This window comes from Equus przewalskii, chromosome 6, assembly GCF_037783145.1.
Source record: "Equus przewalskii isolate Varuska chromosome 6, EquPr2, whole genome shotgun sequence".
Taxonomy (NCBI): Eukaryota; Metazoa; Chordata; class Mammalia; order Perissodactyla; family Equidae; genus Equus; species Equus przewalskii.
Genome location: NC_091836.1, coordinates 35,283,595 through 35,298,924, shown reverse-complemented (window position 1 = coordinate 35,298,924; position 15,330 = coordinate 35,283,595). Strand labels below are relative to the sequence as shown.

General features: G+C 49.7%; 2 protein-coding genes across 10 annotated transcripts in view; one reads left to right on the top strand and one right to left on the bottom strand.

The window, feature by feature from the left end:
- LOC103549035 (tubulin alpha-3 chain) overlaps positions 1 to 15,330 on the bottom strand; it is a 45,055-nt gene that overhangs the window by 11,847 nt on the left and 17,878 nt on the right. The gene's annotated exons all lie outside the window — the stretch shown is intronic.
- Positions 5,935 to 9,118, top strand: LOC139084104 (nuclear envelope pore membrane protein POM 121C-like). Its single transcript, XM_070625133.1, has one exon. It carries the CDS (start codon positions 6,073 to 6,075, stop codon positions 8,821 to 8,823), a length of 2,751 nt encoding a protein of 916 aa, XP_070481234.1. The 5' UTR covers positions 5,935 to 6,072; the 3' UTR covers positions 8,824 to 9,118.

The window sequence follows — 15,330 nt, the reverse complement described above, 5'->3', positions numbered from 1 at the left end:
GTGTCTGACCTGATCCTCCTGTCTTCTGGCCAGGGGCAGGGGTTCCTTGATCTAACACTGCAGGCCATGAGCTTACTGGCTTTCAGTATCTTCCAGGAAGAAGGCCTAAGCGACAGGTGCCCTGGCCCCAGCTGCTCTGAACCAGCCCAGACCAGAGCAGCCCAGCCCACACCCACCAGACTAGCACCGACACAGACAGCTGAAGAGTTTACCAAAGTAACCTGCCCTTGTTAACCTGGTCAATTCCCCTCCTCTGAGACCGGTGAAGGAGCTGTTTTCAGGTCACGTGATGTACGTAGAACCACGATTTCAAACCATGCATGTGCCAGCTTCTGCCCGCCTCTACGTGCGATGATGAAACTTCCCTTTGAATATTTATTCCCCACCCCAGCGAAGACACCCACCTCCCTGTGCTCGGGGGGCCATCGCTTCATGAAATTATTCCCTCTGCTCTCCACCTTTTTCTTTGCTGCATGCTGCAAATAAAACTGGACTCTATGAAACTACTTCTGGTCAGTCCCTCCCAAGAGGGACCACGTTCGGTTTGGTAACAAAACTTGTTTTGGGCTTAATTTCCAAGAGACAGGGATTTTAGTTGCACTCATCGGCAGTGCTTGTTGTACAAGCTGCAGTTGTTCCTTTGTTTATTCAGCATTAACCGGGCCCAGCCTTGTGCCAACCTCTGGGCCTGGCCTGAGACTGTGGGCGCCGCTCTCAAGGTTCCCAGGGGAGGACAGACGAGAAACCGCCCACTGAATGGGCCTGTCTTATCATCACTGTATCTCCTAGCCTCACCCAGAGCCCAGCACACAGTAGGAGCATAATAAACAGCAATTGCCTGGGCAGCAGGACCACACGACATCTCTGGCATCTTGACTTCGACAAAAGCGTGGGTCAAACAACAGCCTATCCTCTTCTTTGCTGTGTGACTCTGAGCAGGTCACATCACCTCTCTGAGACTCGATTTCCTTGTGTGGAGGATGGGAACTGACATCACAGGGGCCTGTGGGGTTTCAGGAGCTGATCTGTGTAAAGAGCCTGTGCACACTGAGTGCTTTACATGTTGCAGCTACTGGAGTTAATATTGTCACCATGGTGTCCAAGAACCTGGTAAATACTCTGGTCTCCACTCACCTTCCGGAAAGTGAGGAGGACTGACCAGATGATGTCTCTGTCTCGTCCACTCTTGGACTCTTGGAATCAGAGACGGGGCCTGTGCTGAGCAGGCCCAGGCAGAGGAGAAGGAAACTGACAAAGTGTATCATGATGTTCGGAAGAGAGAGCTTTAAAAGTGGGACAAGGTTGGCAGAGAAGCCAGGAAGGTGACTTGCGTGGGTGGAGTCCCCAGCAGGGGAGGTCAGAGAGGTCCCCTCATCAGGACCCAGGACTCCCGAGTGCCCGGGCCCCAAGTGCTCGTGGAGGAGGAGTGTCCTGCCCTTGCAGGCCGCCCAGGTACTGGGTCTCCAGGTCCCGTGGGCTCAGAAGCACATCTCCCATGTTCTGCTCCATCTCCTCTGTCTCAGCTAAGGGCACGGCCTCCACTGTCGCCAAGTTGCCCGTGCTCAGGATGCCAGGGATGTGGAGGGCTCTGTGCCAGGGTGTAACCATGGCATCCTCCACAGCCCTGGGCCACATGTCAGGTCAACATCTGGGCCTGCGTCAATCTGACACTAGCTCCTTGGGCTTCTGGCTCTCCTGGATTACTAGTGTCACGTGGGAGAGAGAGGCTCAGAGAGGTGCAGTGACTGCCCAGGGTCACAGAGCCCATGAGAGTCTTCTAGGACCAGCAGTAACTCTGGCAAGGACATCTCCTGCTGTCCATAATCACTGACACCATCTGACACTCACACTCTTTCTTTAGCTACTATTCTGTTTCCTCCGGTCAAAGAATCCAGTGCCAAAGGTTAAGGAGGAATTTGTGGCAGATCAAAAGCTAAAACTGCTTCAGCACTTTTTAAATTACCCAACTCATGCCTTCAGTCACAAAAACGTAGGAGACTATAGAAAACCCCAAACCAAGTAACCTTACTGTTCACAGACAAGCACTGGCACAGTGTACTGCACTATGATCATATGAAATAGAAATGACTAGGAAACATTTTCTTTCACGTGCATTTATGAATACTGTACATCTTTTTCAGAGCACACATTTAGTGAGATATCAGTTCTTTCATTGTCAACCAATTCTACTTCTTATTTCCTGGAAATTACCTAGTTCTAGAGTTTGATATTGCTGTACAACTTCAGTTATATACGCTGAGCATCTTGTGATCACCAGACATCATGTAATTATTTTACTGTGGTGAGAGCCCTTAACACATGGCCGCCCTTCTTAGCAAACATTTGAGTGCACGACGCAGCCCCGTGAACTACAGGCACAGTGCTGTGGGCAGCTCTCTAGAACTCACCCGTCTCACACAGCTGCCACCTGCTTTCTGCCTGTTGAACAGCAGTTACCCATCCCCCCCCAGCCCCTGGCAATCACCGTTCCACTCTCTGTTGACATGAACTTGACATTTTTTCCTCTTCTTGCTTTTCTAGGGGGTCCTTTTTCTCAGCTATATTGGGGTATAACTGACAAATAAAACCGTCAGCAATGTACAACCTGATGACGTGACAGACTGTGTGAGGATTCCCCCATCCAGTCAATTAACACATCCGTCACCTCACATATTGTTTTTTTTTGGTGAGAACACTGAAGTTCTACTCTCGTAGTGAATTTCAGTTACACAATGCAGTGTTATCAAACATAGTGACTTAACTATTTTAGAGCCCTCGTCTAAGTGGAATCACACAATGTTGTCCTTCTGCGACTGGTCTATTTCACTTAGCACGGTCCAGCCATCCCACTTGTGGGTACGTATCCAAAAGAGTCGAAAGGAAGATCTCCAGGAGACCTCTGCAGCCCCGTGTGACGGCAGCACTATTCACAGCAGCCAAGACACAGAAGCAACTTACTGTCCACCAAAAGGTAACCGGAGAAGGAAAATGTGGAATATACGTACCACGGAACATTATTTGGGCTGAAAAGAGAAGGGTATTTTGCCATATGCAACAACGTGAATGCACTTATTTTAAAGTGACAGTAGACTTCAGGTTGGGCCAAGACGGAGTAGGCCCCACACATCCTCCATCTCTCAGATGACAAATGAGACTGTGCACAGAGGACAGAAAGCACGTGCTTGAAAACGCTGAGACATGAACTCTACCAGGCAGGTGGGGACAGGACTCCTGCAATGGGGTGATGATGGGGCTGTTCCCTCCTCTGTGTCCTAGCCCAGTAGGGCAGGGGGCACCCAGCAGCCGCTGACAGTGAAATCTGTGGGACCAGCCCCTTATTTCTAACCCGACTAGTGGGAACGGGGGCCTTGTGAGTCAGGAGGGAGGGGTCACCCCCACTCATTTTGTTTTTCTCTCCCCAGTGACAGAGTCTGCCCTGCGGCCTCAGCGATGGCAGAGGCACCAAAGCCCTGAGAACTTCCCTTTGTCTCTGGACAAGGGAGCAGGGACAGAGACTCCTGGATCTGAAGAGTGTCAGGGAAACCTGGTGTTTTTTTTGCTGAAGAATATTCGCCCTGAGCTAACTTCTATGCCAATCTTATCTGTGCCAATCTTCCTCCTTTTTGTATGTGGGTCCCTGCCATAGCATGGCCACTGATGAGTAGTGCTGGTCTGTGCCCAGAATCTGAACCCAGGCCACCAAGGCAGACCACGTGGAACTTCGCCATTAGGCCACGTGGCAGGCCACGGGAATCCCCATTCTTTTCTTCTTTTTCTTCTCTGGCTGTTTCACCAGGTAGGTCAACCAAATCACGTGGATCTGCATGACATTACAGGGTGCAAACACTCAGAAGACCTTGTCAGAGGCGCCATTGAGCCTGAAGATGTGGGTGGATCCTGAGCAAGAGACAGCTGGAGAAGGGACTATTTACCTCGGTGGGTGAGCCAACACGAGTCCTGGGCTCATGCTGAGCTGCAGGCACAGCACAGACCACAGAGGCAGAGCAAAGGCCTGCAGAACTGAGCCCCACTCACTGCCCGGATCCACCCGTGAGTGGGATGTATCCGTGTGACACAGCGGCACAGCGACGCCGTGACAACGGCCTGAGGCGGGAACAACTGCCCGCAGAGGCAAGTACCACACGCAGCTCGACCTTCCCTCTATCGATGCTCCATCAGCCAACAGAGGGAGAACAATGAACCAGCTCCAGAGGATTGCACTGGGAAGCAGAGTCTCACGACACCAGAAGCAAACTGTCCAGGACACTGCGCAAGATCACACCACAAACAGACCAAGAACGAGGACAAGCTGAGCACTTCTCAAGGCAAAAGACGCTCCACAGACCCAGCCCTGAAATAACCCGCAGGCACTCCGCTCAGACAGAGCCTCCACTGCACCCACACTCAGGGAGGCAGAGGGAAGGCTCGGGAAACTCCTGGAAAGACTCACGTTCTCAGCAGACAGAGATAAACTGCGGAAAAGAAGCAAACGGACATTTTAGAACTTAACATACAACATCCAAACTCAAAAATTCACTGGATGGGCTCAGTAACAAAATGGAGAAAACAGAGGAAAGAGTCAGAATACTTACTGATCAATAGAAATGGCAAATCTGAAGAACAAAGGGAACGAAAGATTGAACGAAAGACACGAGACCCTCAGAGATGTGGGGAACATGGAAACTTCTACCTTGTGAGCCATGGGAGCGTCTGAAGGAAAGTGAAACAGGTCAGTGCAGAAGAGAAGATGTGAGGAAAAGGATGGTGGGAAACTTCCCAAATTCATGAAACACAGGACTCAGCTCAGAAAGCCTCACCCTGACCAGAGTCAATCTCACAGAAAGCAAAGACCAAGGAAAAGCTTGAAACCAGTCAGCGAAACCACACGTCATGGCTAAGAGAACATCAGTGTGCAGGGCTGTGACTTCTCCTCACAAACCATAGAGGCAGGGGCTGGCCTGGAGGCATAGTGGTTAAGTTTGCTTGTTCTGTGCCAGAGGCCCGGGGTTTGCAGGTTCAGATCCTGGGCCCGGACCTACACACTGCTCATCAAGCCATGCTGTGGCAGAATCCCATAGACAAACTAGAGGAAGATGGCTCAGATCTCAGCTCATGGCCAATCAACCTCACAAAGAAAGAAAAAAGAAAGAAAAAGAGAACATAGAGGTAGAAGAGATGGAATCACATCTTTAAAATGCTGAAAGAAAAGACCAACCCAGGACATGACAGGGAGCAAAGGTGCCCTTAAGGATCGAAGGCCAAACCAAGCAAAACCCAAACAAGGGTTGATGCAGCTGAGAGAAAACTAGGAGAATTCATCACCAGACAATGGGCCTTAAAATACTCTGTGAAAAGAACTTCAGGCTGAGGTGCAATGACACGAGAGGAGCTGGGAACTTGAGGAAGAAGGGAAGAGCGACAGAAAGGTTGTCTCTGGATAAATGTGGTGGCCTATTTTTCACCTCATAAATTTTTTAATATATGTACGACTCTGAATAAAAAAGGACTCCTCAGTGTCAGAGGGTGGCGTTCAAGTTCTATGGAGGTGACCCATGTGACGATGGTGACAGAGTGGAGGGCACAGCATCCACAGGGCTGGAAGGCTTCTACGTTCTATTTCTCTGGTAAGGCGTTATGTGCAATTGGTCTGTGAAACAACGGTACACGTAGCGTTATTCTCAGGACAACTAGAAATCCTCACAAACTCACTCCAGAAAACTGGAAAACCTCAGTAGCCCCACATGAGGAAATTTGAAAAAGGCAGTGACAACAGTCACTGCACCCAGGTTTCTGGAGAACAGAAGTCGTGATCTCCCTTGGTTAGCTGCCTAGGAGCGTGCTTGCTGGGTCACATGTTAAGTGTGTCCCACCCCAGGTCCTTCTGGATCCTCTGCACACGTGCCCTTCCGTCTAGAATCTTGGCACATGTCCATTCTTCCCTCACAGGTTCCAAAGCTGCGTCCTAGCAGCAGGCCCCACACTGCCCACTTCGCCTTTGGTGTCCTTTGCACCTGAAGGAGAGAACTCAGAGCCCAGCTCTCCATTGAGAGACAGACCTCACCCACCTGCGCTATGGGCGGATCCCAGGGCAGGCTGTGCCCCTCACGCCCACCCCGGGCACCGTGGGGCCAGCGCCTGCCAAGAGGGCTTCGCCGCCTCCAGCCCCTTCACCGCACCTGCCGACTTCCCTTGGCTGTCCGGGGTCACCCAGCTGTCCATGCCCCGCCACCCACTCGCAGGACATCAGGCAGGAATGCAGCAACTTCACACCCGCGATTTCTCATCGCACCTCCCAGATGGGGTGCCTTGACCCGGAAGATCCTGCACTCCTTTCTGGGGGTCCTTTCCTCCATCTGCAGGCCTGGCCATCAGAACAAGGCCATGCTCTCTGCTCTCACCCCCGAGAAGTCCTGCAGCTCACCATCTGCTGAGGACAAAGTCACTCCCTCCGTGGTCCAGGAGCAGGGAGTCACCCCGATGCCGCCCACAACACCCAGGTGTGCTCAAGACCCCAGCACTGAGAAGATGCTGTTGAGAACCCCGGGAGAGAGCAGGAAAGAGACGGCCGAGCAGGAGGAAGACCCCCCAGTCATCGAGAGGCAGGACGATGAGGGAAGGGGCCCTGACAACCCTGGGGAGGCATCGTCTGCATTTAGGCCGCTGGGGCTGCAGGGAGGCCTCTGTTCCATCGTGCCCAGGCCTGGGCCTCTGCAGGGAACCCACCACAGCATGAGCTCAGAGGACAGATCCATCCAGAAGTCCCAGACCTCGTGCATGAGCTCCTGCCCCAGAAGAAATGCCATCACCAGCTCATATAGCTCCACCCGAGGGTTCCCATCAGTGCAGAGAAGGATGGGTCCAGCCACAGCCCACACCTGGCTGCCCCAGAGGCCCTCCGAGAAAGTGATCCCAGAGGGCCGTGGGTCTCCCTCTGCAGGCTCGGGGCTCTCCCACAGGAAGACGCAGCGTGGGAAGGACGCAGAGCCAACACCGGGGCAGACAGAAACCCAGAGCATCTGCTCACCCACACCCGACAGGTCCAGGCCCCGAAAACGCAAGACCCCTCTGCTGCCAAGCAGGCACGGGGCCCCTCTGAGGCTGCCACCAGCCCCTGAGCTGGGCTTTCGAGTCACCGTGGAAGATCTGGCCTCGGAGAAGGAAGCAGCACTGCGGACCATCGACAGTGCCCTGCGGGGTGAGACCGAGGCCGTCAGGGACCATGGCACCACCCAGCCTTCCTGTTCTGTCCCCGTGCCTGCTGCAGCGACGGCTCCTCCACCAGCTGTCCCTCTGGCCCCCAGCATGACCTCAGAGTGGGGAAAACGCAGGAAGGTCCAGGACACCATGGGCCCACTCACCATCCTGGAAACTGCTGGAGCGGCCAGCGTGGGGCATCCTTTGTGGCAGAGGAAGCACAGCTCTCCAGGACCCCTCCCCTCCCAGTCACAGCCCCTTCCAGGCACCTCTTCACCCTCACTGCCCTCAGCCCTGTCCACCTTGCTGAGCCCTGCTTCCTCCCCAGGATCAGGCAGCGCGGTGCTGTCTGCTGGGCGCCAAGGCGCCCTGCTCCCTGCTCCTGGCCATGCACCAGGCATGGAGTCTGCAATTGGAAGCCCAACTTCTGCCTGCTGGGCCCCTGCCCCTGTGGCAGCATCCCCTCCCTGCTTCCTGTTGAAGTCCACCTGGGGGCACCCTCGCAATGGGGGAGGAGGAGGCCACTGGAAACCCAAGGCTGCAGTGTCAGCTGCAGCAGACGCCAGTTCTGCCTTCTCTGCAGCTTGGAGCACCTCACCCATGTGCACAGACTCTCCTGTCTCCACCTCACAGCGCCCCCCTCCCATCACGGATCCTGGTGCCCCTCCCTCCACGGGCCTGCCAATCATTCCTGCTGGCAGTTCCAGCCCCTCTCCCTGCATATCTACAGGCCTGGCTCCCTGGGCAGCTGCTGACACTGAGGTCACCCCCATGGACACTACTCCGGCTCCCCAGCCTCTGCTCGAGGGGTCTGCAGCTGGCTCCAGTGGGAGCATCTCCTCACCTGCCCTGGCCCTTCAGATGTCCCCCAGGGACAGCATGGCCTCAGTCACCAGCAGCCTGTCCCCACTGAGGTTCTGTGGCCGCACCCCAACTCCCAAACTTCCCACGAACCCTGGAGCCGTGGCCCAGTCCAAATCAGGGGCCCCTGATGGGCAGCAGCATGGAGCCACCACCTTACCAAGCTCTCTCCAGAAGGGCACACGGGCTGCGCCAGCCCCACCCCGAGCCCCAACCCCTGCACCAGGCCAGCCTGCTGGGGACAGCACCACATGGGCAGCTTTTCGGGTGGCAACACCCACACCTTCCATCTTGGGCACCCATAGCAGCACCTGGCCAGGTCTTGCTGCCACCCCAGCTATCTTCCCTTCTGGCACAGCCCACGCCTCTGGCTTGGCCCCTGCCACATACAAGCAGAGCACTGTGACCCATGCTGGGACCAGGATGAGGCAGCCACAGTCACAGTTTGGCAGCAGAAGCCACATGCCCTTCAGGTTACAGGTCTTGGTAGCATCTAAGGGCTTTGACAGCAGATCTGCTCTGTCATTTTTGACCCGTTCCTTCCGTGCCCTCAGCCTTAGAGCACAGACGAGTGTGGCCCCAAGCACCACACACCGCTATGGGGGCAGCTTGGGCCAGAACACCTGGGGGCCCCCTCCCCAGAGCGTCCCAATGGTGACTGCAAGACCCAGCACCAGGCAGAACCCTGGGTCTGGATGCACTACTGCCCCTTCCTCAAGCCGCATCCCTGGGGGCCTGTGCAGGAAGAGACGCCTTACTTCCGGCTGAGGGCCCAGCACCACGGCCAGAAAGGGGTGTTTCCATCCCCACCTCCACTTCCAGCAGCCCTACCTCAGCGGGGGCACCGGAAGGAGCAGCCTTGCTGTTTGGTTAGGTCCCCTCATCCCCTGTCCCTGTGCTCAGAGGCCTCAGGAGAGAACACGGGGGCACTTGATCACGTTCCCTCTAGTCAGGCAGGACACCTCCTTTGCACTACAATTGAAACTTCCCCTCTCCCCATCTTCCTCCCAGAACCCTCGTGCCTTCCCCACACCTTTTAATAAAGCCTTGTTCTTGTTCCTTAGCATGATTCTCCTCTGTCTGTCTCTGGAGGTCAAGTGTGGAAAGCACTGGCTGTGTGAGTGGTGACAAGGGAAGCCAGACCTAACTGTGTAAAGGTTGCTGTGGCCCAGCTAACGGGGTGTGGAGAGGACACAAGTGGATGGCTACAAGGACTGACACCTAAATAGTAAAGGTGTGTTTTAGTTGAAACGATGCAGCCCAGGATAACAGGGGCCCAGGGGAGCGACAGACAGGGAGACTGACCCTTGCCAGTGGAATTGCTGCCTCCTTTGACCTGTCTGACCTGGAGCAGGCTTATCATCCTGAGTGGACACCAGGAGTCTGCCCTCTACACGTTTCCTCCTTTAATGGAGCAATTTGCTATTTCTTCACTATTTGCTTTTAAAGTCCTAGACTAATCACCTACATACACATCCCACCTGGAGAGCATGGGCCTGGCATCCCAGCTTCTGGGTTGAACAAAAAGGGAGCTTTAATTCTAGGACAGGACATGACCCTGAGCAATTTGTGATGTCTTCTTTGAAAAAGCAGATAGACTCCCTGACGACATTTCTTCCCTTTTCCAGAAACAGGGATGAAAAGGAAGCATTTGCAGAGGAAACAAGCTAAAATTAGCCCATTGTAATTATCAAGATTCAAAGACTCCCCATTTGAGGTCCTAGGTGTGTGGAGCTTAGAGACCATCACTCCTGTCGTCATAACAAGAAAAAAGATGAACAAACTGAAATCAACAATTCCTAAATCCTTCAGAGAATCGAGGTCATAGGGCAAACTGTTACCACTAAAACTGGAGAGGCGGGTGAACACAGAGAATCCCAGCTGAACAGAGCAGAGCCCTCTGCTGGAGGCAGGATCTGGGCAGCAAAGCTTTAACCGTAACTCAGGAATTTCTGGAGGCTCAGTGTAGATCAGTTTCAGGCTAAAAGCCCCTAGGGGCCCCACTTATAGGGGCCTGCACACGTTCCTGAGTTTTACCTCCAGTAGCCCCCATTCTCAGGGTGAAGATCATAGAAAACTGCTTCATCCCTCCAGCAGGGAGAGATGAAGAGCAACCATTTTGAGACACACCCAGCATAGCCTGTGTCCTTAGCAAGCCTTCCCTCGAGGGAACTCTTTCACCAGAGCCACTGCCTTGGCTTCTACCAGAGCATCACTGGCCTGGGGAAGGGAAACACCCTTACCTGGGCCCTGTAGCTTTCCACGGACAGGAAAGGAAATACCCAGCCCCAGCTCCCTCGAGCATTCTCTCACCCATGGCACAAAAAGTCTGAGAAGCACTTGTGAAGATCAAATCCCAGGGTCACAGGCTCACGAAAAGCCTGAGAGATAATCACAGGAATTCAGAACACTCGTCCCTCCCCTAAACCTTCCCAACGCGTCAATATGGCTCCTGGATCAATAGGGGCTTCAGCGGAAAACACTTCCAGTCTCAGGTCTGACTCAAGAAGTAGTATAAAGGCAAACCCAAAGAGAAGAGGGGAGACAAAATACACAACGACAACCCTGGAGAAAACCAAGGACCTAGAGGCAATTAGAGCTTCTGACACCTGATCAAGCATCAAACAGTTAACATGGCTTAACTCCTACGACATCAGAACCTCACAGGAAAGGCCCATTTATCAAGTTGTTCAGACCCCATACATCACGGCCATCCTTCGACCAAAAAGTGCAAGGCACACTGAAAGGCCAAAGCCACAGTTTGAAGAGACAGAGCAGGCATCAGAAGCAGACTGGGATACGACGGAGATTTTGGAACTATTAGACTGGAAATCTAAAACAGGTGTAGTGAATAGGCTAAGGGTTCCCATAGAAAAAGTGGACAACATGCACGCACTGTTGGCCAGTGTAAGCAGAGCGACAGGAATTCTAAGAAAGGATCTAAAGGAAATGGTAGAAACAAAAAATACTGTAACAGAAAGCGAGAATGCTCTTGATCAGCTGGTGAAAAAACTGGGCATGACAGAGCAAAGAATCAATGAGCTTAAAGAAATGTCAAAAGAAACCTCTCAAACTAAAAAGAAGAGGAAAAGTACTGAATAATGTGGAAACAAATATCCAGGAATGCTGGGACAATTACAAAAGGTGTAACATCTGTGAAAAGAGAATACAAGAGGGAGGGAGGGAGGGAAGGGTAGATGGGAGAGAGGAGGGAGGGAGGGAGGGAGGGAGGGAGGAAGAACCAGAAGAAATATTTGAAGCACTAGTGGACAAAAACTTTTATTTAACATACATCACACCACAGATCCAGGAATCTCAGAGAACATCAAGCAGGATAAATGACAAGTGATTGACACCTTGTAAATCATACTCAACCTTCAGAAAAACAAAGACAAAGAGAAAATCTTGAAAGAAGACAGAGAGGGGAAATAATCTTACCCATAGAGAACCTAGTGTAAGAATTATATCGAATTCCTCTACAGAAACCATGCAGACAAGAAGAGAGTGGAGTGAAATATTTAAAGTCTTGAAACAAAAAATCCCCAACAATATCGAATTTTTACCCATCAAATTTCTCCTTCAAAATGATGAGACGTAGGGCTGGTCTAGGGGTGTAGTGGTTGAGTTTGTGCTCTCTGCTTCAACAGCCCCAGGTTCTCAGGTTTGGATCCTGGGTGGACACCTATACACCACTCATCTAGCCATGCTGTGGTGGCGTCCCATATACAAAAACAGGAGGATTGGCACAGATGTTAGCTCAGCAACGATCTTCCTCATGCAAAAAGCAGACGATTGGCAACAGATGTTAGCTCAGGGCTAATCTTCCTCACCAAAAATTAAAAAATAAAAAGAAGAGAAATAAAGAATTTCTAAGATAAATAAAGACTGAATTTGTCTCTGCCTAACCTGGCTTGCAGGAAATGTTCAAAGATGTTCTTCAGAGAAGGGAAATGATGTAGGTCAGAAACTTAGATCTTTTAAAGGAAGGAAGAGTGCAGAGAAGCAATAAATGAAGGTAAAATAAAATAGTGGTCAGGTTTTACTTTTCTTATTCTGAAGTCGTCTAGCAGAATCATCTTGTTCAAAGTAAAAATACATTTGGTGACAACAGTTGATGGATAAGTCAAGTGTAGGAGAGCCATTTTACAAGGGATGCGAGGGAGGAATTGGGAAGACTCTGTCATAAGGGACCCGAACTAACCATAAAGAAACACAGCGTCATTTTAAAGTGAAGTGAGGTTAGCTGTAAATTTATATTATAAGCTGTAGGGAAACCATTTAAAAACTGTAAAAGAAGTATAACGGATACACTAAAAGAAAAGAAAACGTGGAATCATATGAAATGCTCAATTAAAACCAGAAAAAGCAAAAAATAATTTAAAAGTATAAAACAAATAAAGTGGGGCCGGCCCAGTGGTGTAGTGGTTAGCTTTGCGTGCTCCTTTCCGGTGGCCTGCAGTTTGCTGGTTTGGATCCTGGGCAGGGACCTACACACCGCTCATCAAGCTACACTGTGGCAGTGTCCCACAGACAGAGTGGAGAAAGCTTGGCACTGATGTTAGCTCAGGGCAAATCGACCTCACAAACCCCCCCCCCCCATGAAAACCATAAGACACAAAAAGAAAGAACAAGCACAATGGACAGAAAACAGTTACAAATGTGGTGGCTATTAATCCAACTATATCAGTAATTACTTTAAATAGGAACGGTCTAACCACAGCCATTAAAACACAGAGACCATCAGAATGCATTAAAAAAAAAAAAGACCCAACTATATGTTGTCTACACAAAACCAACTTTAATTATAAAGACACAGCTAGGTTAGAGGCAAAGGGACAGAACAAGACAAGGCAGGAACACACATCCAAAGAAAGTTAGAGGAGCTGTATTAATTTCAGACAAAGACGACCTCAGAACAAGGACAATTCTCAGGGACAAAGACAGGCATGCCATGATGTTAAAGGGGTCAATTCTCCAAGAAGACAGAACAGTCCTTAACGTACTCGCCTCTAACAACAGAACATCAAAATAACGGAGGAAAAACTAATAAAACTGCAACGAGACACAGGCAAATCAACGATCACAGTGGATGGACACAGAAATAGAGAAATCCACCATGACGGCACTAACCCTGCTCTCTCATGAACCGTCGATGCAGCAGGCAGAACATCAGCAAGGATGAAGTGAACCGAGCCATCCACCCACAGGGCTAATGATCATCTCTAAGACACTGCATCCAAAAGAGCAGAATACACAGTCCTCAAAAGCTCACACACAACATTCACAGATAGATCACCTTCTGGGTGAAAACATCCCACACCTCAACAAATTTACAACAGAAATCATACAAAGTATGTTCTCAGACCAAAGAGTACTCTAAAATAGAAAATACAAACAGAAAGATAGCTGGAAAAGCCCAAAATATTTGCAGATTAAACAACATATGGACCAAAAAAGAAGTCTTAAGAGAAATTGCAAATATTTTCCACCAAATAAAAACAAATATACAACTTATTAAAATGTGTGGAATGCAGTGGAAGCAGAACCTGGAGGGAAATGTATTGCAGTAAATGCACATATTAGAACAAAAAAGATCTGACACAATATCTAAGCTAGAGGAAGAAGAACAAAGGAAGCCCAAAGCAAACAGAGGAAAGGAAATAATAAAAATTACAGTAGAAATTAATGAGATTGGAAATGGGAAGTCAATAGAGAAATCCAAAAAGCAAAACTAGGTCTTTGAAAAGATCAAAAAATGCATAAACCTCTAGCCAGGCTAATTGGAAAAATAAAAGAGAGAGAAACACCTATTGCCAATATCAGAAATGAGAGAGGGGCTCTGATTCCTGATTAACTGAACATTAAAAGGACAATAGAGAAATATTTGAACAGGGAAATGATATCTTCCCTTTGAGTTCCTTTGGATCTACAGCAAATCTTGAAATAAACTAATTCAAATCTTTCCCTGACCCTTTCAAGTTTAACTTTTATTTTATACCACCAAACTATTGATGAGGTTATGATTTAATGTCTAAATCATTTCCAACGAGTAAGACTCTATTACGCATAAATTAGATATCGCTAAAGTGCAAAACTTTTGTGATTCAAAGGACTCCATTAACAAAGTGAAAGACAATCCACAATATAGAGAAAAGTTTGCAACTCGCCTATCTGATAAGAAACATACCTCGAATATGTAAAGGACTTGACCACTCAGTTATAAAAAGACAAATAACCCAAGTGAAAAATGGGCCAATGAGCTGAACAGACATTTCTCCAAAGAAGATAGACAAACGACCGTTAAGCTCATGAAAAGATGTCCAACATCATCAGCCATCAGAGAATACCAACCCAAACCACAGTGAGATATCATTTCACACCCATAGCCCAGCTAGAATGCAAAAGACAGATGGTAAGTGTTGGTGAAGATGTGGAGAAACCGGAACCCTCACACGCTGCTGCAGGATGCAACATGGTGCAGTCACTTGGAAAAAATTCTTCTGGGCACTCAGATCGTGAAACAGAGAGCTACCATGTGACTCAGCAATTCCACTCCGAGGTATACACCCCGAAAAAGTGAAACTTGAACCAGAATGTTCATAGCAGGAATACTCATAATAGCCAACAAGGGGAAAATACTCAAATGTCTACCCACTGAGGAAAGCAGAAATGCACTGTGCTACAGCCCTACGACAGGATTTTATTCACAATCAAAATCAGTGAAGGGCTGACACATGGCACAACATGGATGGGCCTTGAAACCATTCTGCTGAGTGAAAGAAGCCGGACACAGAAGGTCAGACACTGTATGGTTCCATTTACACGGAATATTCAAAATACGCCAGTCCATAGAAATAGAAAGCGCATTTGTGTTTGCCTTGGCCTTAGGGGTCGGGGAAATGAGACTGTCTCCTAACGAGGGAGGGGTTCCTTTTGGAGGGATGGTGGAAAGTTCTAAATCAATTGTGGTGATGTTGCACAATTCTGTGACTATATTAAACACTCTGAATTGCACACCTTCAAGGGTGACTTGTATTGAACGTGAACTATGCCTCATTAAAGCTGATACGATGATTAAAAGACTGCGTTGTGCATCGTCAACATAGAAAGTGACCCCCGGAAGGGAGTACAGAATCTTGTTCACTCGCTTTAACGGATCTGAACTAGGGAATACAAACCCAGAGGAATTCTATTAGTCAACGTTCTAGGTACCAGGACATCCTGAAATACTCACGAGGATTTCCACGTTTTAATTTTTAGGAAACGGCACTGAAA